The sequence below is a fragment of the Stegostoma tigrinum genome, chromosome 31, assembly GCF_030684315.1.
Source record: "Stegostoma tigrinum isolate sSteTig4 chromosome 31, sSteTig4.hap1, whole genome shotgun sequence".
Classification (NCBI taxonomy): Eukaryota; Metazoa; Chordata; class Chondrichthyes; order Orectolobiformes; family Stegostomatidae; genus Stegostoma; species Stegostoma tigrinum.
In genome coordinates, this window is record NC_081384.1 from 3,378,159 (window position 1) to 3,403,184 (window position 25,026).

At 41.1% G+C, this 25,026-nt stretch overlaps 2 protein-coding genes across 5 annotated transcripts in view; one reads left to right on the forward strand and one right to left on the reverse strand.

The window, feature by feature from the left end:
• Nucleotides 1-17,707, reverse strand: part of LOC125466440 (uncharacterized) — a 34,243-nt gene extending 16,536 nt beyond the window's left edge. The window contains exons 1-3 of the mRNA XM_048560930.2: nt 17,004-17,707; nt 4,872-5,042; nt 1,844-2,047 (exon numbers count right to left, since the gene is read on the reverse strand). Coding sequence (XP_048416887.1) covers nt 1,844-2,047; nt 4,872-5,042; nt 17,004-17,460 — 832 coding nt within the window. The 5' untranslated portion in view covers nt 17,461-17,707. The remainder of the gene's footprint in view (nt 1-1,843; nt 2,048-4,871; nt 5,043-17,003) is intronic.
• Nucleotides 1-25,026, forward strand: part of LOC125466442 (sorting nexin-11-like) — a 132,734-nt gene that overhangs the window by 64,162 nt on the left and 43,546 nt on the right. The window lies entirely within an intron of this gene.

Here is a 25,026-nt window from a genome sequence, read left to right on the forward strand (position 1 = left end):
TTGACTGCTGCATGTGCACTCCCTCCTCACTTCTGTCATGCATAAATTCTCACTTTCACACCTTCTTTCTCATTCTCATTCTTGCACACATGCTTTCATACACGTTTACTCATTTTCGTTTACTCAGAGCATACTCATTCTCTCACTGTGACATGGAAACCCTTTCCACCTCAGCTGTTCACTGTCTCTTCTGAAGGTGATATCTGTTGTTGGATACTGGTAGCTCACAGACAACATTTCCTACATGAGTCCCAATGGACATTAAAAAAAAATGACCTCCTGGATGATGTGCTCCAGAATCCGGAACCACCTCAGGTTGCCAGAAGGGAAGTTTAATAATAAAAAGAAATTGTTCACAAAATCTTACAGACGCAATCTGTGGAGATTATTTTGTCAGATGTGAGGCTGTAGGTGAATACAGACTTTCTAAAACGCTTGAGCATTAACTTCTGACATTGAGCAGCAGCTAGTTTTGAATACCATCAGATTTGATATAGAGACATGGCTACATGCTGGGATTGATTGTGAGGTAAGTATTCCAGGCAAAAGATCTTTAGAAAGGTCAGGGAAACTGAAAAACGATGTGGAGCGACAGTGTCAAAAAGTGACACCTTTACAGCAGTGGAAATAATGGTTTTCAGGATAGATGACTAGACAATGGATACTACAGTAACTGTCTACAGATCTCCTTACACTACTGATGTTGTGAAGCTTACAGAAGTATGTAGCAAAAACCATGTGGTTTCATAGTGAGATTTCAATTTTCACATAAACTGGGAGAAATAGAATGAAAAATATAGTAAATATGAATTCTAGAATATATTCCAGACAGTTTTTTTTGCAAGGTGATATGTATCAAATACACTGATCTCCTCTTCAACTCAAATCAAACTCTCCCATCATTTCTCTGGCTGAAATCAGCTCTCCCAGCACAACCCAGGATTGAATCAAGGACTGCTGGACTGTACAGTGCACTCATTCACTGCATGACCTTGTTGAGCCAAGCCAGAAGCTCTGTACATGAGCCATTCATTTGATTCATGTTTATGAGATAACTCTTGGAGCACTGCGCACAGATCTGGTCTCATGGTATATAAAGGATATAGATGTATTGGAGAAGGTGCAGAAAAGATTTATGAGGATCTGAAAGCTTATAACTATTAGGAAAAATTGAACAGGCTTGGGCTCTTGCTTCGAGGAAAGTGAAGGTTGAGGGGTAACCTGAGAAAGATCTGTAAGATCTTGACAGGGTACATATAATCTGCGTGATTAGTAGACCAGATGTAGAGGCCATAGAGATGAAAAAAAAGTCACAGATAAATAGAGATAATAAAATGTGAGGCTGGATGAACACAGCAGGCCAAGCAGCATCTCAGGAGCACAAAAGCTGACGTTTCGGGCCTAGACCCTTCATCAGACCCTCTGATGAAGGGTCTAGGCCCGAAACGTCAGCTTTTGTGCTCCTGAGATGCTGCTTGGCCTGCTGTGTTCATCCAGCCTCACATTTTATTATCACAGATAAATAGAGGGCATTTAGAAAGAAAATCTTTTTCCAGAGAGAGATGGGAATGTAGAACTTGCTACCTGAGGGATTGGTTGCAGTAAATAATATAGATGCATTTCAGGAGAGGTTAGTTAAGATGAGGGAGGAAACAATAATGAAGGGCTGGTAGGATTTAATGAAGCCTTTCATAGAGTATGAACACTTTCAGATCTGTTGGGCTGAATGGCCTGGTTCTGTCACACAAATTTCATCCAGTTTCTGCATTATTAGCAAAGGAAACATTGAGCGTTCAGTCCTTTCTCTGGTTAGTTTCAGTAATCTTTCCTTCTTGGCACAAACCTGCGTAAAACTGACAGTTGTGGCTTGATTGTGTGGGCAGTTCCTCTTGCTTGATTCTCTTGGGTTTATGCTTAGTATCTGCATCCTGCTTTATCAGAGCTTGTGCTGTTGGCATCTCATCAGAAGAGCTGTCAGTCGACCCAGGTCCCATTGTATGCCATTGTCCATGCTGACCACTGGGAGCTTGTGAAAAAGCAGCTGCTCCTGGAACAAGGAAGGGCCTGTCACTGGCTATATCGTAAGAAACAGGAGGACTCAATCTACCAAGGCAGATCTCTGTTCAAACTATAGCCAAATATAGCAAGGAGTAAATGGTGATTAACTATTTCCTGTTAGCCCGAGATGAACAAGGCATCATCAAAAAATTTCATGGCCTTTCAGGAATGATGTCAGAAAATACTGCTTCACACAAAAGACCATGAAAATATAAATTTCTTTCCCCTTGAGGGAGGTAGTGATGTAGTGACAATGCCACTGGACTAATAATGCAGAACCCCAAACATGGGGTGAATTCCACCAAGGACAGATAGTGAAATTTGAATTCAGAAAAAATCTGGAATTTAAAAAAAAGGCTAACCTAATGGTGACCGCTGTCAATTATCATAAAAACCCATCTGCTTCATAAATGTCTTTTACTCATCCTTACCTAGTCCAGTGACTGCAGACATGTGACCAGTGGGATTCCACAGGCTTTACTGCCAGGACAACTGTTTACAACATATTAATGACTTAGAAGAAGGAAGCAAATATACTTTCGACATACTTGCAGACAACACTAGAATAGTTGGAAAGCTGAGTTGTAAGAGGGAAACAACTTGCAGAGAGATTTTGATAGGTTAAGTAAGCGGCCAAAAGGTTAACTATGGACTGTATGTGAGAAAATCTGAAGTAGCCCATTCTGGAATGGAGAACAAAAGAATATGGTATTATTTAAATGGAGGAAAACTGCAAAAAGCTGAAACACAGCGATTTGGAGGGAATTGTGCGTGAAACACCAAAAGCTAGCACATGTGCAGCAGGTAATCAGAATGCTAATGGAATGTCGCCCCTTGTTTCTAGAATGTAAGATTAGGGAAGTCTTACTGCAATTATGCAAGGTGCTGGTAGGATCACATATGAAGTGGTCACCTCATTTAAGGAAAGATATTGTTTCACTGAAGGCACATAAAAATGTACATCACCTGAATAGGCCATTTGGCCCAAGAGGTTTGTGCTGGCATTTATGCTGCACTCAAGCTGGCTTCCATCGAACTATCTACATAACTTGCCATTCCTATTTGCCTAGTTTTAAACAGAGCAACAGCTGGCTGCAACAAACAGCTTCTTCTTCTGCTTTAGTTGTGTCTGTCACAGACTAATATATGTATTCAAGCAATATTTTATATGGGTAGCATTAGCTAAACCAGCCTTGGCCTCAAACATTTCTGCCCTAGTTTCAAGAACCGGTCTTGAGGAGCTGAAGAGTCTTCTGTTTCTACTATGTTTCAAAACAATATATCTGCAGATTGACATTTGACGTATAGGATTGAAAAGATCTTGCTCTGGCCACCATAAAACCTATAGACAGAAGTAGGCCGTTCAGCCCATTTAGTCTGCTGTGCCATTGGAGGAACTTATAGCTGTTCTGACACTCCTCAACTTCAGTTTCCTGCCGTTGCCCGTTGATTCTCTTATTGATGAAAATCTGTCCATCTTAACTGTCGATGTACTCAACAACCCTTCCTTGACAGCCCTCTGCAGTAAAGAATTATACAGGTTGATTGCCGCATGAGAGAAAGAAGTACTCATCTCAGTCTTAAATGGCCTACCCCTTTCTCTGAGACTATGCCCTCTGATCTTAGACTCTCTCACAAGAGGAAACAACACCTGTGCAAGTCCCAAAAATCTAATATGTTTCAATAAAACCTCCTCTCATTCTTCTAAATTCCAATGAGTAAAGACCCAACCTACTCACATCTCTGCAGTCCCCACTCTTGTGCACGCAGCTTGCGAGAATCTTGTAACTATTGGACAGTTGTAGGGACCGAGACTCATCAAAAACTACCGCATATCTGCCTCACTATAGTTACAAGCTCCTGTCCCTGATCATAGACAAAACTCAAATCAGAAAATACCAAGTTTGTGGGATCTGTCCATTTTCTGGATGAAAGTGTCCAGGTAATTCCTTGATGTGATGCAATGTCTATAGCTTGGACACTAGTTTCTTAAATCTGATCTGAGGGCCCTTGAGCAACAAACACTTGCTACAGAGATAGTAAGTACTGTTGATGCTGGCGTCAGAGATAACACAATGTGGAGCTGGAGGAACACAGCAGGCCAGGCAGCATCGGAGGAGCAGGAAAAGCTGACATTTCAGTTTGGGACACTTCTTCAGAAAGCTGAATTTCAGAAGAAGGGCCCTGACCCAAAACATCTGCATTCCTGCTCCTCCTGATGCACCCTGGCTTGCTGTGTTCCTCCAGCTCCACACTGTTATCTTAAATACTTACTACAGCTATGTTTGCCGTAGATCAACTTGATGTCCAGCAGCACCAATCCAGTAAGCTACAGCAGCAACGCATCACCAAGTAGCCACCCCTTTGTGAGCTGAAGCACTTACTGTGGCAGTGGACACCATAGTCAAACTTTGCCAACATTCAACAGGGATCATCAAGAGTTGTTGAAGTACTTATATCAAATATCCTAGCAGTAGCTGAAGATTGCATTTGGAACTTCTTGAACTGTAAAACTCCATAAGACAATATTGAGATTGAGTTTAGGCCAGTCCCGTGCTGTTCTAGCCCAGTCCCAAGTTGAGTGTTCACCACAAAGCCATTTATGGTTGTGTATTTAGCAAAATTATCCTTTTTTGCAAACTCTCTGTTACTGCACTTAAATGAAGACTTATAAAAAGAGTCACATTTCTGACAGCCACTAAATGAACAATTTTAAATTGAAACACCTTTTCAAAAAAAGTTGTTATTTTGGTTTGGGGTGGTTGCAGATTGAAATAATTCACCCATCCTTGTTTCGGAACAATAAGACTCACCTGCATAAAACTGTGGATCTTGTTCCTCTCGTTCAGCCCCTTCTGCAGACTGGTCATGTGAATCTTCCCCTGCTTCATCCAGAGGCTGTGTTGCTGTTCCCTCTCTGTAGTAATCTGGGACCAGCTGCCCATCTTGCAGATACAGAGATTGAGGTGTAAAGGCAGAGAATCCTGAAATGGTCAACAAATATAAACCTTACTTTTTTTATTTGTTGCTGGGATGTGAGCGTTGCCAGCTAGGCTATCATTTGTTGGCTATCTCTAAATACCCAAAAGACTGTTAAGAGTTAATCACATTGCTGTGATTCCAGAGTCAAATGTAGGCCTCACCAGCCATTTTTCCTTTACTAAAAGGCATTATGAACCTGATGGGTTTTTACAAATGCTCCGTGGTGGCTACGTGGTCGCCGTTAGATTACTGGGGATGTGCAGGAGTGTACTGTTGAGATTAAAATTCAGATCAGCCATGATCTCATTGAATGGTGGAGCAGGCTCAAAGGGCTGAGTGAGGCAGTCTTATTCTTATTTCTAGACTTTGTTAAACTTAAATACCGCCATCTACCACGGTGGGCTTCAAGCCCAGGTCCCCAGAACATTAGCCTGATGACATTACCACAACACTATCGTAACCCCTAATGTTTGTGTGTTCCTTTGTTCCAATCTGTTGATGGTGGTGACATTTGCTGAATAACAGCTTGTGTGTTGAGGACTCACTCAACTGGTATCTTCTATATTTTTTGTAAATCTTTAACTGCAAATGTTTGCTGGAACATAGGATGCTTTCCAGTATGGAGTATTGGAACTTTTAAGAGAAATTGGATGAACGTTTGGAGAAGGGAAAATACAGTGTTATGGCAAGAGAGTGGGACAATGGGATTAGATTTGGATTGCTGTAACAAAGGGCCAGCACAAACATGAAGGGCCTGCCTTTGTTTCAAGTGAGTGTGGCCTTGCTGAATATTTGACCTCAGAGGCCATCAGAACTAAGTCTGATTCTCCCCATGCCGAACAGAGTGTTCGACAGTGGAAAGTGGCTAATGGTCAGGAACTCTGGCTGATATTTCTGATCCCCACCTTGAATGGTAGTTATTTTTTCTGTGCAGAGTAGCTAATTCAACAGAAACCAGGGCTGGAGCATAAACCATCTGATGCGTGTGTTTTCAGTTAAACTGTGGGGAAGTTTACAAATTTGCATGTAAAGAATACCAGCAGAACCTAATGAGAGATAAGTGGGCAAGAAATAATCTTGTATAATTTTCAGCAATTGAAAATATCATACGTTAGCCTCCCCCGCACTTAGTTCAGCTAACTAAAATCACAAAACTATACTGCTGAGCTTTACAATAGTGGCCCTGGCTGAAACTCTGGTCTGTTTGTGCAGACTAGTTTCAGGCTGGATAGTTTATTTTTTAAATCCAGTTTACTTGTTATGCTGCCAATTGTGTTGTGGAACAATCGCCAACTTTAAGTACATTTAAGTTGTCATTGGACAAGCAAATGGACATACGTGGAATAGTGTAGGTTAGATGGGCTTCAGATTGGTATGACAGGTCGGCACAACATCGAGGGCCAAAGGGCCTGTACTGTGCTGTAATGTTCTATGTTCTATAATTACTCATCTAGAAAATGGCAATCTCCAAATTGGTTGTAAATTGCCTTGCTCACTACAACATCAACTTGCATTTATGTAGCACCAGTAAAGTAGTAAAACAATGCAAGGCCCTTAATGGGAGTTTTAAACACGATTTGACACTGAGTCTACATGGAGCTATTGGACACAACCAAAAGCATGGTGAGAGAGGTGAATTTTGGGGAATGTCTTTAACGGAGTGGATGGATAGATGATGAGGTTTAGGGAGAGAATTCCAGAGGTTAGGACTGGGGCAGCTGATGGCATAATGCCTATGGTGGAGCAAGGAAAATTAAGACCTGTAAGAATGCAAGTTAGGAGGAGCTCAAAGATTTCAGAAAGTTCTTGGATAGGAGGTTACTGAGATAGTGAGGGGTGAGGACATGGAGGGATTTGAAAATAATGATGAGAATTTTTAAAACAAGATGCTCAGATTGTGTGCCAGTGTTGGTTAGTGAGAAGGGGAAGTTTAGTGACCATAAGTTGTTGTGAATTAGAAATAGAAACATCAGAAGCTCAGAGGATGCATCTTGGGAGGTTGGCCAAAGAAACATTGGAAGTTGAAAGTAACAAAAGACGTTGCTGACAGCTAAACAGTCAAGTCAGATGATAGTCCAAAACACTAAGGAGGAAGTCTTCTCAGAAGAACCGCTTTTAAAAATAGTGTTGTAGGTATTTTCTAATCACCCTGTTCAGATATATTGGTTAGAGGCAAAAAAAACTGAAAATGCTGGAATCCAAGGGAGGCTGGAAGAACACAGCAAGCCAGGCGGCATCTGGAGGAAAGAAGCAGTCAACGTTTTGGGTATTACCCTTCTTCTGGACTGGATTTGGGGTGGGGCAGCTGCAGATAAAGTGGGGGCAGGAGGTGGAATGGTGGTGATACATGGACATTGGTGCTAAGTATGACTTGGTTAGTCGATGGGAGGGATGAATCCAGTTGGCTGGAAGGGAGGATCAGAAGGTGGAATGGAAGGGAGGAAGTGGGACTGGAGGGGGAGCTGGGGATGAGTGGGAAGGTTATTTGAAATTGGTGAACTCAGTGTTGAGTCCTCCGGGCAGTAGGGTGCCCCAGTGGAAGATAAGGTGTTGTTCTTCAAATTTGCATACTGAGTCTCTGCAATGCTGAGGCTGAGGTGAGACATGTCAGAGGGGAGTGATGGATGGGGGTGAGTTGAAATAGGCAGTGACCAGGACGTTAGGCTGGCCATTATGGGCCAGGCGAAGATGCTCGGTGAAATGGTCACCTAGTCTATGTTTGGTCTCACCGATGTAGAGAACACCACATCGAGAGCACCAGATGCAATAGACTAGGTCCTCCAACCTAAAGTATTGTATAAAGTATAGCTCAAGCCTAAAATAGTATTCATCCCTCTACCTCACCTCCTTAAACCGAAAGAACTGCGGATGCTGTAAATCAGAAACAAAAACAGAAATTGCTGGAAAAGCTCAGCTGGTCTGGCAGCATCTGAGGAAGGGTCACTGAATCCAAAAAGTTAATTTTGATTTCTCTCCACAGATGCTGTCAGACTGCTGAGTTTTACCAATAATTTCTGCTTTTTCTGTTAACATTCAACTCTAATTTGTTCCCTGCCTTTACTGCATGGCCTAGCTGATTGTTCCAGCCATTTATCAGACCCTGTATGATGTAGTTCCTACTGCAGTTCAGCTTAAATTTATTTTCCCCAGTTTCAAATTTGACCTTTGCTTCTATCATCCTGCTGTATTATAAAGCGGTATTTAGGCTTTGTGTTATCTAAGCCATTTAATGCTTTATATATTTCAACCCACATTTCCCTTTACTATCCTCTCTTTTGACTGTAGTGACTGAGCTTTTTCTTAATCTTTCTGCGTAGCTCATTCTCCTTCTATTTGCAATCATTCACATTGTTTTATATTTTAAGGGCATCCTTTATAAAGTGAAGAATAAATCACACTGTTACAGTGAACGATGTTAGGAACAGAAGCAAAGAAATGTTTTTTTTCCCTGCCCAGTTTATTTTTACTGTTCACTGTACCCGTGTGATTACTTTGAGCAGGGCTTCATGTCCCGAGTCTCACCATCTCACCTATGTTGGCTGCGATGCTGCCTGTGATAAAATGCTTTGCCGACTGACATTTATTATTTGACCTCTCACTTCTCATTTTGGTGAAGTGGTGGAGAATGATTTGCATTGTATCCTGGAGTTTGAGAAGATCATTGAGATGGTTTGGAGCCTGGACTTCAACAGAGATGAAGCTAATGGATGTTCTTATTGATTCTGTGACAGAAACAGTTACCCCGCAAGCTTTTTGAAGGGTAGAGTTAGGTTGGGTACACCAGGGTTAAAGGTGTCATGGCAGAGATTTCTGGGTAGTGAATTTTAGATACAATGCTATGACCCCATAGGGCCTCAGTCTACTTTCTCAATTGGTGTCACTGCAGCTTCTTTTACAGTTCCCAGTTGAATCTGATCTAACTCTGTTCACTGGGTGTACCCCAAGAAGGTAAAAAAAATGTATTTAAATAGTACATTTCAAGTTGTTGAGACATCACAAGCTATTTTACAGCCAGTAAAATAATTCCGAATTGTAGTCACTGTTGGACTACAGAAAATGTGTCAGCAAATTTGCACACAGCAAAATCCCACAAACAGCAAAGTGATAATGATTAAATAGTATATTTGCTGTGATGATGGTTGAGTGATAAATATTGTCCTGGATACTGGGGACAATGTTGCAGCACTCCCTCAGTACTGTACCAGGAGTATCAGCCTGGGTTATGTGCTCACGGGTGAAATGTAATTAAAGATTCTAGTCTTTTACGAAGAAAGGTGATGGAAGGTGCTTCAATTCCAGGTAGCTTTGAATTGTGGTAAGATCATTGGTGTAAAGCAACAAGCAGCAATTTAACTTTGAATTCTCATAGTGGTTGCACTTTGAACTTACAGCCTTCTGAAGCAAGTGATCCACTGCTGAATGAACTGATGGAACAGTAACTAATTTACTGTCGATGACTTCAGTGCCTTCAATAAGGGAACAACAATGTTTTAAATATCAGCTGGGATTCTGCTGACTGTTCAGTCACTCCTGACTAAAAGTGCAGAACTCTAGAATTTAGCTAATTATAAGATTCTCCAGATGGCAACCAGTGACAAGTGGTGTTCCGCAAGAGTCCGTGTTGGGACCACAACTTTTCACTTTATACACGAATTCTAGAGAACGAACTGAGGGCATTCTGGCTAAGTCTGCAGGTGATAAAAATATAGGTAGAAGGACGGGTAGTATTGAGGACCTGGGGAAGCTGGAGAAGGATTTAGTTAGTTCAGGAGGGTGGGCAAAGAAGTGGCAGATAGAGTACAATGTGGGAAACTGTGAGATCATGTACTTTGGTAAGAAGAATAGAAGCATGGAGTATTTTCTAAATGCGGAAAAAGTTCAGAAGTCTGAAGTACAAAGAGACTTTGGAGTTCTGGTCCAGGATTCTGTCAAAGTAAACTTGCAGGTCGTAGTCAGGAAGGCAAATGCAATGTTGGCATTTATTTTAAGAGGACCTGAAGATAAAAGTAGGGATGTGCTTCCGAGCCTCTATAAGGCTCTGGTGAAGCCACATTTGGAGTATTGTGAGCAATTTTGGGCCCCATTATCTCAGGAAGGATGTGCTGGCCCTGCAGCTGGTTTAGAGGAGGTTCATGAGAACAGCCCCAAGAATGAAAAGCTTAACATATGAGGAGCGATTGAAGACTTTCTGGGTCTACACTTGATGGAGTTTAGAAGGATGAGGGATCTAATTGAAACTTACAGAATACTGAAATGCTTGGACAGAGTGGAGGTTGGAAATGTTTCCATTAGTAGGAGGGACTAGGACCCGAGGGCACAGCCTTAGAGAAAAGGGAATACCTTTTAGAACAGAGATAAGGAGAAATTTCTTCAGCCAGAGAGTGGTGAATCTATGAAACTCACTGCCTCAAAAGACATGTCACTCATATGTTTCAGACAAAAGTAGGTTCCTGATTATCAAGGGCTAGGGGGAGAAAGCAGGAGAATGGGTTTGAGAAACTTATCAGCCATGATTGAATGGCAGAGCAGACTCGATGGGCTGAATGGCCTAGTTTCTGCTCCTGTGCCTTATTGGCTTTGTGCAGTACATGGTCAGACAGTTTGTCAAAGCACCCATATAGCTTCCAGATTCTGTCAGGTAGAATAGCTGCCTGGGTGAGATGTCAGTGGGCAGTTCATGACTGTGGAATTGTATCTTGGCATGATTCATTGTCTTCCAGGGAGGTAGTGGGCAGAAAGCACACTCAGCACAGCTGACTGACTGTTAGTGCCCAGAGATCTGGAGCATTGTATTGAATTGTGGCCAACTTCCTTCAGGAAGGGACAAGAGAGTGTACAGAAGAGGTGAATCAGGTCACATGGAGAGATTGGGGAAGTTGAGATCCTCTCCTTGGAGCAGAGCAGGCTAAGTGGTTTGATAGCTGTGCTTAGTTCACATACAGATTGATGTGTAAATAAAGAGAAACTGTTTTCAAAGGCAGAAGGGACAGAAACCAGAAAACACAAATTTAAGGTGATTGCCCAAAGAACAAGGGTGCTGTGTAGATGCACCTTTAAGCAGTAAATTGTTGTCAAAGCAGATTCAGTAGTAACTTTCAAAAGGGAATTGAGTAAATGCTAGGGTTATAAATATGTGAAGAGCTATGAAGTGGGACTCATTATAGCTCTTTTGAAGAGCTGACACAGACATGATGGACCAAATTGCCTCCTGTACTGTTTCATTCCACAATTCTGCTTGTTTGGACCATGTTGTACTGCCAGGGCTAAGCTTGTTTTTTTCTCTCCTTCAATCTGTGTAAATAATTTTAATTTTCAACTATTTCACCGATACTCATGTAATTTAGTAAATCACAGCTACAATGCAACTCTCTTATTGGAAAGAAGAATGTGTAATTCAATTTTATTATTCCTGAAACATGAGAACCTTCAGGGATTAAAAAAATAATATGGAGGGAGAGGAGACAGTGGGTGGTCTGAGTGGAGTGGATTGAATAAAGCTCTTGTGCTGGCTTGATCACATCACTGATCTTTAATCGCTCAGGCATTCTCAACTATCCAACATCAGGAACAGCAAAGCCCTGCTCAGTATAGGAGAAATGCAGTTAAAGATTCTGGTCTTTTACAATGAAAAGGGATGGAAAGTGGTTCAATTCCTGGTACTTTTGAATCGTGATAAGATCATTGGTGTAATACAACAAGCAGCATTTTAACATTGAATTCTCATTGTGGTTAAACTTTGATGTGCCAACCACCGCCTCATCTGATATGTTCAACTTCCATTTCATTGACGTTCAAGTGTGACCTTAAACAGGACTTGATAGTATCTGTAAAGAATATGGGTTTTTTAATCATTGTCCCTGGGACTGCCAAATTAAAAGAAAACAACAGGATGTGATTTTTAACTTAGATAGATATCTTGTACAGGAATCTTCTTTTGTTGGCCTACGTTGTCTGTATCATTAACTTTACAAATGCTGCATTGCTTTGGGCATGTTTAGTGCGCTTGAAGTTAGAACAAACTATGAGTGCTAATTGCACTGCAGTAGATCTATTGCAGGCACAGCTTTCATCCCCGTTCCCCACCACTCTATCTCAAAAAAACAAACTCGTCCCTTTTAATATTCGAAGTCTCTTCATGGCAGCAATTATCAAATAATAATATGACAAACCTGCATATTAGGACAAGTGATCAAATGTTTGGTCAAAGATTTTGGTCAGAGAGATCAGTTTAAGGAGCGTCTTAAAGTGCAAGGAAGGTGAAAAGGTTTCAGCAGAGAATTACAGAGGTCAGAACCCAGACAGCTGAAGCAAGGAACAGATACTAATGCCTGAGCAATCAAAATTAAGGAGGGCGGAATGGATGACTATATGTCAAAAGCACTATATAAATCCAAGTTATTGTTGTTTCTTTCATATATGGAATGTCATGAATTAAAATCTTTTTCTGATGAAGGGTCTAGACCTGAAACATCAGCTTTTGTGCTCCTGAGATTCTGCTTGGCCTGCTGTGTTCATCCAGCTTCACATTTTGTTATCTAATTTTCTTTAAAGTTGGTTTGGCTACACTATCACAGTCTTCGAAGAGGTAAAATACGTAAGCTATTCGGAGACATCTGTGCACCTTGATGTAAAGATGCTGATTTTGTGACTTCATAAAATATTTAAAGACAAGCTATGTGGTGAAACCTATGCTGATTTTAAACCAAAAACTGTCATATGTCACAATCAATCACATTTAGTTCGGTTTTCAGTGTTCGGTTTATTTGTTGAAATCATGAACTGCACTGTTATTGCTATGTTGTAAAATATTTATTTTAATATTTTAAAAGCACTCTTAGCGGTTTTCAGCTCCACGCTATTATAGGAGATTGAAGCTTTATAGTATACAGCAAAGATTCACAGGAAGAGGATGCACAAAAACCGAGAAAAACTCGATAAATTCAGATTTTTTCATGAGGAACAAGTCAGATTATGCAATGATGTTAGAAGTGTTTACAATTATGAAGGAGTGGATTGGGAGAATGATTTTGACTGGACCCAATGGTCCAAGGGTTTAGAACGAAGTGCCATGGATGGAAAATTATCTGTAAGAAATTTGTAACAATTCACTTTATGGATTCTGTTGCAGAATGTGTGGTTGAGACAAGTTATGATAACATGCAAGATTGGGTGAAGATGAGGTACATAGGGGGTAATTGGGACTGTTTGTAAGTGTGGAGGGTAAACGTAACACAGATTGATGGAGCTGAATGGCATTCCTTCGTGTCATACCCTATCTGTATTTTTTAAGTAGTTTTGCCAACACAGGGGGACTTCAAAAATTTTGACCTCTACAACTGACTGACTTCCACCTGTTTTTTCCACTTTTGGTGGCTTCCTGCCGAGAGCCTTTTCCACTCTGGTAGATATCTTGACAGAACATTTGATTAAATTCTGATATTTCCCAATAATTAACTGTACCATGATTATGTTGTGGCCATTTCTGCCCTGAATTGTGGAGGGTGGCGTGGGGTGGTGGGGAATGAGAGCTGTTGTTGGCCAAAAGATGATAATACCAAGTGTAGAACATTAAAAAGGAGGAGGCTATTCAGCCCAACAAGACCAACACATCATTCAACTAGATCACAGCTGATTTTTTCTGATTCTTTCTGCTCTCTTTGGTTTAGTAACCTTTAATGTTTTTATCCAACAAATACTGTGATAATCTTCTAATTGTAACCTTTTCTAATCCAGAAGAGAAAAAGCCACAGGTGGTGTCTTTTGACAGTCCCTTGTGTCACAGTAGTAACATATTTATACGGCACCTTATAGGTGATAAAATGTCCCAGTTGTACAACACAATATGACACTGAGCGATGAAAGGAGATATTGTAGATCTCTGTCAAAAATGTAACTTTTAAAGAATGTCTTGAGGCAGGAAAGTGAGGTGGAGAGGTTAAGGGAGGGAATTCTAGTGCTCAAGACCCTGAGCAACTGAGCTATGGCCAACAGTGGTCGAGCGGTTCAAATCCATATGTTCAAGGGATCAGAGTTAGATTACTGTAGAGATCTGCAAAACTGAAACTGTGTGTGCAATTAGGAGATGCAGGAGATGAAGAATTTGGTTTGGTTGTAATTAAGTGTCTGTTTGTCATTCATTGTCTAAGTACACAGACAACAATTGAGAAGGGCCCTTGTGGAGGAGTGGTGGAGACCCTAATTCTGCACCAAAAGGTCTGTGTTCAAGTCCCACCTGCCCTGGATCTGTGCAATAACATATCTGGATAAGGTTATTAAAAATCATTTGTGAAGATTGACTTAAAGAGTGACTGACAGCTATTGAATTGTATCTAATAGTTAGCACCTTCAAGAGAAAAAGTGGGAAATCATTTCCTTTTTTGCATTTATAGAGCCATGGAGCTATACAGCACAAAACAGACCCTTCAGGTGAATTCATCAGTGCTGACCAGATATCCTAAACTGGACTAGTCTCATTTGCCAGCATTTGGCCCATTTTCCTCTAAACCTTTCCTATTCATGTACCCAGCCAGATGCCTTTTAAATGTTGTATTTGTACCCACTTCCACCACTCCTTTTTACAGCACATTCCATACACGCACCACTTTCTGTGCAAAAAAGTTGCCCCTTCAAGTGCCCTTTAAATCTTTCCCTTCTCACCTTAAACCGATGTCTTCTAGTTTTGGATTCCCTCACCATCGGAAAAAGACTTTGGCTATTCACCCTATCCATGCCCCTCATGATTTTAAAAAGCCCTATAAGGTCACCCCTCAGCCTCTGTGCCTCAGGGGAAAATATCTGCAGCCTATTCAGCCTCTCCCTACAGCTCAAACCCTCTGATCCCAACAATATCCTTGTAAATCTCTGTTGCAATTTTTCTGAGCTCAAGATCACCCAAAGCACTTTGCAGTCGAATAAGTACATTTTAAAGCACGGGCACTTCTGCAATATCAAAATACTGCAGTCAATTTGCACACAGTAAGCTCCTCCAAGTAGCAACAAGTAATGGTTTGACAATCAGTTTTAGCTATATGAGCTGAGTGATAAATGTTAACCTAGGATTCTCTTCTTTGAAACGGTGTCTTAAGGGGACATTCAGGGCCCCTGTTTAACATCTCATCTGAAAACATGCAGCTCAAATGATGCACTGCTCTGAGGACCGCAGTGGCGAATGTCAGTGTGGATAAGAGCTCCAGTCTCAGGGCTGGGACTTGAATCCACAACTTCCTGATTCAGACACAAGAATGTAATACTGAACCAGGAGAGAGAGCAATGAGAGGCGAATACATTACACACAGTGTGCAAGAGTGAATAAGATAAACCAGGGTACATAAACATCCAGAGTTATGTAATTATTTGATGATTCTCCAAATTGGAGAGAAAGAACTTTCCACATGGCTTTGTGCCAACTTGACTCAGTTTTTAACTGTTAACTCCTTTCCCTCCATCCCCATTTCCTTGTAATTCGTCTTTTTCACAAATGTTTAGGTTTTGATTTCCATCTAAATCATCATTTATTTTAGTACAATAAAGAAAGAAATTACCATGATTTGCAAACAAGTAATTCTTGAAATGTGATGACACTGCTTAGAATATAACTGAAAAGTTTTAACAGTTTCCAAAATGTTACCCGTTTTAGCCCATCCTTCAGCTTGTCCACTGCAGGAATCCTCACCCATTTCATAGAGTCATATAGCACGAAAATAGAGGTCATTACCTCCAGATTTGATCATTCAAGTGCTCTCTTGGCTGGACTCCCAGCTTGCACCCTCTGGAAACGTAAAGTCATATAAAACTCTTTTGACCATATAAAACACTAAGTGTCATTCATCTTACCAGTCCTAACCTAATAAGCAATTAGAGACATGATTAACTAAAGGCTGCACATCTGATCATGCAGCACTAGCAATGCAAGTAGGAGCCTGGACTTTGGAGTCAAACCCTAAGCTCAAGTCTCTGGAGTGGGACTTGAACTCACAACCTTTTTGAGGTAGAAGTACAAGTGATACCCCTTGAGGTAGAGCTGACAAATGAACAACAGAGTGACCCGTCCAAGAACACTCCTTCACTTTTGCTTGCCCATCTTGATCTTGCCAAAACTCTTACCTGATCACATCTTCAACATTTCAATGCCAGTGTCATGAATCTGATAAAGATGTAAGTGATCATTACCGTTCAGCTACTATTACTGTTGCACAATTATGATTACATCGTTCTGCCTAGCAAATTCTTGGAGTTTGCAGCGTGTGAAGTACCATGCACAGAGACCCTCTGCCCATTCCCTCCCGATCAAAATGTATCCTTCATAATTGCTCAGCTACTAATGAAACTGGTTGTGCAAGTGAGCCATACAGGGTCAGAATTTCACCCCTAGTTTGGACCGAGTTAACTGATTTAATAAGACAAGACAGTTGATTTCTGGGAGGAAAGGAAAGGTCAGCAGAAGGATGCCACTGATTATTATTATCTAGCAACCCCCTGGTAACAGCTATGTGAGTGGCATTGTTGGATTTGGTTGTGCAACACCACATGGCAGAATAGCTTGCCGATGCTCACGTACACCCGCTGATCATGACGAATGAGCGTTTGGGTAAGAAAACAACGCCAATGAAATCCTGACCCAGCAAAGTGAATACTTCCATAAAGGCAGATGAGATTGGGCAAAAAACTATTGATGCTGAGGCATATCTCTGGCCCTAAACGTAGTGAGCATGTGAAACTGGAAATAAGCCTTCTGCAAGGTGATGTGGACTTGATGAAACCTTACAATCTTAACAATGGTAGAGTGATGAAACTGTAAGCAGGACAAGAATGTGAAAAGGAGAAGGGCCAACAGTGGTCAGGTTCGCTGGTCAGAGAACCAGCAGAAAAGCCCTGTCAGTTTTGTGGGGCACTGAAGGTGTGGGAGTGAAATAGTGACAGTTTTGAGAGACATTGGAGATGATCAGCAAAATTAAATATCGTACCAGTCCACTGGTCGCTCATCCCTCTGTATTCACGCTTATCCTTTGGCGTGCGTTTGTAAGCCAGGTTGTTGCGGTTCTTCCATCGGCACAGCCAGCCATTGGTGGGTTTGAACTCGATCCCCATTTCCTCAGCGAGGGCCTTGGCTTTGGCCATGAGCACTGGCCCTGAAATTGGGCCTTTCTCCTTGCTGGCTGTCCAGAACCAGCTGAGCAGGGCATCATCAATGGTCTGGTTCTTCCCCTCACGCTTACGCTTGCGTTCCAGGTTCCCACCACGCAGCCATTCTTCCAGAATCTCCTCTTTCTTCTTGACAATTTTGGAGATGGCTGAGGCGGTCAGGCCATACTCCCGGGCAATCTCCTTCTGTTTGAAGGAGGGGTCGTTCAACTTCAAGATGATCTGAACTTTCTGAGCCAGGGTGATGGCGGTCCTTTTGATTTTGATCGGGTTCTCCATATGAACACTGCAACAGCACAGAAACAGCAGAGAGTACAATTGTGTGTTTATACAAAGAGAGTCTCTAAACTCGAAACCATAATCCACGTTTTTGTTTTAAATGCCTGACAGGCAGTGCTGTTACACTGGAATTATTTTTGTTGTGTTGAGGAACGCGTCAGGCAGCACTTATAGCACAGGCATAATGGAAGCTAACAGGCTCCATTGTGGCTGCTTGCAGAATGTAGAGAGGGAATGTGCTTCTCAGGCTTTGCTGCTGCACAAACCCGGAACAAAGAGGTCTGTGAAACGTGAAGTTGATGCTGAGCAGGCTTTAGGGATGTGCTTTGTGATGTAAAATAAGTGATCTCATCTGAAATTCGACACCACAACCCAGCCCTGATAAGATCATTTGCAATTTGCTGACGCGTACTTATGATCCTAGGCATACATTGATCTTATCAGGCACCAGCCATGCAAAGGAAAACAGTTCACCATTTCTTCTGTGAAAAATTAAAGAAGAGAGGAGAAAAATGTACACTAAAGTTGATCCTATGTAGCAGCTTATCTCCAACTGGCTGTTAGGGTATTATAGTCAGAGAACAGGAGGAATATTTTAAATAGGCCTTAACTATCTCACTACTGAATGATTAGCCAGCATTAAATATTAATTAAAACCAAAAAATTGTAAAGGACTCAATTACATTCATGACCAAACTGAATATTTTTAAAAATTATTGGATTATAATAAGGAATAGGAATGGTTTGCTTTACAAAATGTGAAATTGACAGTGAGTAACAACAGAGAGAGAGAGAAAGGATTCAATTGTCAGAAAACAGAAATATGCATACAATATAGTGAACTGAGAAGTAACACGGGAAAGAGACATTTAGAAACATAAATATAAAGGGAAACAAAAAATAAGAGAGACATGCAGAAATACAATAAGAGAATTACATACAGACACAGAAACAGTGTAGATAAACCAAAGAAGTGCACCTATATACACAGGCAAACCTACACAGACTCAGACATAACACAAGAGAAAATGACAAAAAGCCACTGAGAGAAACTGAAACACAATTGAACAAGAAGGACAGAGACTCAAAGACAAAATGAGAGACATGCACTGAGATGTCTTTGAGATTCTGTACGAGGTGAGAAAAAAGCCCCAAAAAAGTTTTAATCGCTGGAGGGTTGATTAAAATAAACTGGAATGTCTCAAAACAGTTAATCCTGAACAGGATGTGGCTTTAGCTCTTCAAACACTGGGTTTCCTCTGCAGCTGCAAATGGAAAAAAAACAGGTTTTACAGCACACCTTAAAAGATTAATCTAATTGTATCAAAATAGGTAGGTTTTGGACAGAAATTTATGGACCAGTTTTTACTGAACAGAGTAACATTTGCAAAATCCTATTCCAAGGCATTAGTTGAATGTACATACACAGCAACAGGTCATTCAGTTCATTTGATCAACGGTAGTATATAGTATGTTGCCTTTATTAGCGGAGGCTTAGAGTTTATGAGTAGGGAGGTTATGCTGGAACTGCATAAATTGTTGGTTAGGCCACAGGTAGCATGTTGTGTGCAGTTCTGGAATCCACATTATAAAAGGGATGTGATTGCACTAGAGAAGGTGTAGAGGAGGCTTACCAGGATGTTGCCCGGACTGAAGAGTTTTGTTATGGAGAGAGAACAGAGGAGGCTGAGGGGGACATTATTGACTTGTATAAAGTTATGAGGGGTGTAGACAGGAAGCAACTTTTCCCTTTGATGGAGGGATCAATGACTGGGGGTATAGATATAAGACAAGGGGTAGATTTAGAGGGATATGATGAAAAAGATGTTCACTTAGTGGGTAGTGGGATCCTGGAACTTTCTGCCAGTAAGGGTGGTAAAGGCAGATACATTGGAGAAGTAAATAGATATACACTTGAATTGCAAGACATGAAAAGTGATTAGAATAGTTAGATGGTTAGTTTTGACTGGCGTGGATTCAGTGGGCTGAAGGGCCTTTTTCTATGCAGTAGACCTCTACGACTCTGTTTGAAATACTGTTCTTTACTGTGTCGGGACAGATGCATTAGGGATGTTCTAAGTAAAGCTGAGTAGGAATATAGAAGACTCACACTACTAAGAAAGAAATAACCTGCATTTATGTAACGCCTTTCACAAAGTTAAGATATTAGAATGGATTTTATAGTCAATGAAATACCTTTGAGGGAATATATTCATTGGTGTACTGTAGGGAAATACATACATGTATATCTACATATCGTGCTGATAAGTGGCAAGTAAAGTCTACATAACACAGCAGCCAGTCACTAACCAGATCCAACAAGAGAGAATCCACATATTGCCTTTTGGCATTCACCAGCATCGTCATTGCCAAATCCCCTGACTATGAATATCCGGGGAGTTCCCATTGACCAGAAGCTGAACTGGACCAGTCATATAAATACTGTGAATAGACAAGTTGGTCTGAATCTAGGATCTCTCAAGGTGAGTAAATTACAAATTTCCCAAAGCTTGCCTCCATCAACAATGTATGAATCAAGAGTGTCAATACTGTCTTCCTTGTATGCGTTCAGATCCTATAATACTCAAAAAGTTTGATGCCATCCAAGACAAAGCAGCCTATTTAATTGGCACCACCATCTACCACCTACAGTATTCCCTCCCTCTTCCACCATGGTTCCTCTGACAGCAACTTCCAGGCATACAAACTCTACCACTTAGAATTTTCAAGGGCGGCAAATGTATTGGAGCACAACCACAGCAAGTTACCCTCCAAACCACACCTTCTTAACTTGGAATCATTATCTCTGTTCTTTCACTGTCACTGGAGCAAAGTCCTGTCAGCGCTGTGGGTGAACTGACTCATAGACAGCAGCTCTTGATGGAAACAATTCACCACCAGCTTCTCAAGGGCTGTTAGGAATGGGTAATGAATGCTGGCCCAGCCCTGACACCCAGTCTCATGAATTTAAATGAAATGAAAGTACAATTCTTACTGCATTAATTCATGCACTAAATCTTCTGTTTCCTGTCAGGCACATTCAATCAAAAGCAATGACTATGCAAGGCATAGAAAACAGTAAGGATGAGAAAAGTAATATTAATCAGGCTTTCTGGCTCCAGGCAATGTAATTTGACTTCTAAACTCCACTCCATATTAAGCTGCATGTAACTGTTAACTCAAATCAAAGCAAAAATACTGCAGATGGTGGAAATTGAAATAGTTCTGAAGAAGTGGACGTACATGGAATAGTGTAGGTTAGATGGACTTGAGATCGGTATGACAGGTCGGCACAACATCGAGGGCCGAAGGGCCTGTACTGTGCTGTAATGTTCTTATCAGACTCATAATCTTAACACTGTTTCTATCTCCACAGATGCTGCCAGACCTGCAAAGTTTCTCCAGCATTCTGTGTGTTTGTCGCTACTAGCCTACTTTTCTTGGGTCTAAAATTCTTTTAAACAACTGAAGAAAGAAAGACTTACATTTCTACATTGCCTCTCACAATCGTAAGATGTCCCAGAGCATTTTAGGACAAATTTAATATTCTGTGAAGGCTCACCACTGTTTTAAACTAGAAAAAGGACAACTTTCCATACATGCGGTTCCCACAACAGTGAGTTAATGACCAGTTTTGGAGATATTGATCAAGGACGAAGTATTTTCCAAAACACCAGGGAGATTTCCCCAGCTCTATTTTAAAGGAAGCTAGGGTTGTCCCAAAAGGTGACATGTGTGACTATGCAGTTCTGTCTCAGACAATCTTTCAGTTGACAGACTGAGACCTGGCAAAGTGATGGGACTTTATAATATTCTCCTTTTGATGTGCACGTTAGCATTGGGCTCTTGCTCAATTGGGAAAATTCTTGTCTTCACAACGTGACTGAGGAGAAAGTGTCCCGCATAGTCTAGCTTTCACTGTCGTGAAGGAGGGATGTCATATTAATAAGAGTTCAGGCCCACTGATCCTGAAAAGATTTTGGATGAGGAACAAGAGCTGTGTAAAAGGCCATCCTTAGTGATACAGGACTTTGTTGCAGCTGTTTAAAAAAAAAATTAAAACAAGAAAATCTTGCTAGTCCACAACACTCACTCCCCTCACTAGTGGATGGGATGCAGGTCTGGCTTTATCTGTGGAGAGAGTAAGAGCTAATTTCTTAGGTCAGTACTCCTTATATTCAGTCAGGAGTAGGCAATGGCCTAGTGGTATTATCGCTAGACTATTAATCCAGAAATGCAGCAAATGTTCTGGGGATGTGGGCTCAAATCCCACCATGGCAGATGGTAGAATTTGAAATCAGTAAAGAATCTGGAATTAAGAGTCTAATGATAACCATGAAACAATTACCGATTGTCAGGAAAAAACCCAGCTGGTTTGCTAATGCCCTTTAAGGAAGGGAATTTGTCATCCTTACCCGATCTGGATGGGCAATTAGGGATGGACAATAAATGCTTGCCTAGCCAGAAACATCTATACCCTGCCAGTGAGTAATAAAAACAATTAGAACTGAACTGCACCATTTACAGGAAGGATGATGAAAGGTGTAAACCTGAAACTTTGACTTTCCTGCTTCTCTGTTGCTGCTTGACCTTCTGTGTTCATCTAGCTCTACGCTGTGTTGACTCTGAATCCAGCATCTGTAGTTCTTGCTCTTGAGCCCTGATGAAGGGTGTAAACCTGAAATTTCGACTTTCCTGCTCCTTTGATGCAGCCTGACCTGCTGTGTTCCTTCTGTTCCACACTATATTGACTTTGACTCTGAAATTTCTCCTCATTCAGACGAATGAGGTGGGATCTCATAGGCACTTATAAAACTCTTAACGGGACCGGACAGGGTAGAGGCAAAGAGGATGCTCCCGATGGTGGGTGTGTCCAGAACCGGGGTCATATTATGAGGATTCGGGGTAGACAGTTTGGAATGGAGATGAGATATTTCTTCACCGGAAGAGTGGTGAGCCTGTGGAATTCATTATCACAGGAAGTAGTTGATGCTAAAACATTGAATGTATTCAAGAGGTGACTAGATAAAGCACTTGAGGTGAATGGGGAGAAAGCAGGATTAGGCTATTGAGTTAGACAATCAGAAACGATCGTGAAGAATGGTGGAACAGGCTTGAAGGGCCAAATGGCCTCCTCCTGCCCCTATCTTCTATGTTTCTGTTTTTTTCCAGCATCTGCAGTTCCAGCATTTTATTTCAAATTTCCAGAAGGTGCAATAGTTTGTTTTTGTAAAAGCCTCAATATTTACATGAACAAATCACCTATTGTGTCGACATATTAACTTTAAAAACTGATGCAGGAATTGTTGTTAATGGTAAATCATTCACTGTAGTCCCATCAAAGCCAAAGGCCAGAATTATTGCACTGATATCAGCCCTCTCTAAGTGTAATGTGTTTTAACAGAGGTTTCAGCCTCAGGGTCATTCTCAGGTTTATACGTTTGCAGATCTGCCAATAGACCATGATATATTCATACTTCGCAATATTTTTCTTTGAGCAGTGCCTGTATTCTTGAGCAGGTTTCCAGGAACAATGCCAGGCTTGGTGATCGTTGAGTATGTAATAACTAACAGAAATAAAACTGAAAAGCAAGGTGAGCCATCTCTGGGTTGGAGAGTGGGTACAGAATAGGTGTGATTTCTACTCTTTATAGTCATCCAATGACTGACCCTGACTATAAAGTGCACTTTTATGGCTCTGAATTGAGGACAGAATTGGATTTCACATGCATCTTCTGGGTGAGGTTAAACTCAGGCTCTGATTTGCTGTCTTAAGAAGACATAAAAGGCAGTACAGGGCATTCTCCCTGATTTTCTGAATAAGAGTTATCCCTCAATCAATGTCAGTTTTAAAAAAAAATGGTCTGGCCATTACCACTTTTTTGGTTACAGGAGATTTCTGTTGGCAAATTAGCTGCTGCTTTTCATAAATTACAATAGCTACTGCATTTCAAAGATGCAATGGTAGTAGATTCGCCAACTTTAGGTACATTTAAGTCGTCGTTGGACAAGCATATGGATGTACATGGAATAGTGTAGGTTAGATGGGCTTGAGATCGGTATGACAGGTTGGCACAACATCGAGGGCCGAAGGGCCAGTACTGTGCTGGAATGCTCTATGTTCTGTGTTCTATGCTTTGGACTACCCTCAGGTTGAGAAAAGTGCTATAGAAATGCAGGTTTTCCTTTGTTTCTGTGTGTTGCCTGCCATTGTTAAATAGCCTGGCAATACTCACTTTTGAAGAGTGTTCAGTTGGATCTGTAATTGACAGCTATTGAACATAAGAAATAGGAGCAGCTGTAGAACCCACACACCTGCCCTGTCAGTCAGTACTTTTTAAACTCATTTTTTTTGCCTCAACTCCACTTCTCCACTGTTTCACACATCCCTTAATTCCTTGAAAGATCAAACATGTATTATTTATCTCTGTTTAAATGTGTTATGCAATAAAGTTTCCAAATCACTGAACTCGAAAAATTCACAACTCCCTGGAAGAAGGAATTTCTCAGTCCGCAGTTATCAACCTCAATCCTTAAGCTATGCCCATCGTAAATTCCCCAGCCAGAGCAAACAACCTTACAGTGCTTAGAGATTGTAAGAACTGCAGATGCTGGAGTCAGAGATAACGCAGTATTGAGCTGGAGAAGCATAATAGGCCAAACAGTATCAGAGGAGGCCATGGATCCCGACCCAAAAAGTCACCTTTCCTGCTCTTCTGATGCTGCATTGCCTACTGTGATTTAACCTTGCCGTTCTAGCTGTCCAACTGTTTTGGAAATTTATATATTTCAAAAAGATCACTTCTTTCTTCTGAACTGTTGCAGCTTTGATTTGCTTTAAGCTTTATTGTCATGTGTGCACAAATACAGGAGTACAGTGAAAAGTGTACAATGTCACCATCTTAGGTACGAACAAACCTTAGATGCAAGTAATAACAGAGAAACAGAGTTGAAAGTAAAGCATTACAGTTGTTCATATTCAGCAACTCATCAAAAGACAGATCGCTCATTCGAGAACCAATCTAGTGAACCTTTGTGTACTGCCTGTAGTGCAAGCATATCCTTTCTTAGATATATTGACCAATACTATTCACAGTACTCCAAATGTGTTGTCACTGAAACCCTGTAGAATGATAAAGATTTCCTTATTCTTTAACTTCCACCCCTAGACCCCAACAATAACCAGTTTCTGTGGGACACTTAGGAAGAGCTTCTGTTAAAAAGTCTTTCCAAATTAAAATACCATTATTCCTACAAAGCTTTTGTATGGCAATAAATGCCGACCATTCAGCTCCTCAAACATGTTTCGCCACTCGGTGAGATCCAAGTCTTAACAGCAGTTACCACTTTGGTCCCTTACTTTGAATACCCTTACTAAAAAAGCAATCTAAGTTTTGAAGATAGTAAGAACTGCTGATGCTGGAGCCAGAGTATTCATAATTTTTTTGAAAGATTGCTAAGGCAGGGGTCAAATAAAAACTTCAAAACATAGGTAACACAGTGTGGAGCTGGAGGAACATAGCCGGCCAGGCAGAGTCCCGACCTGAAACATCAGCTTTCCTGCTC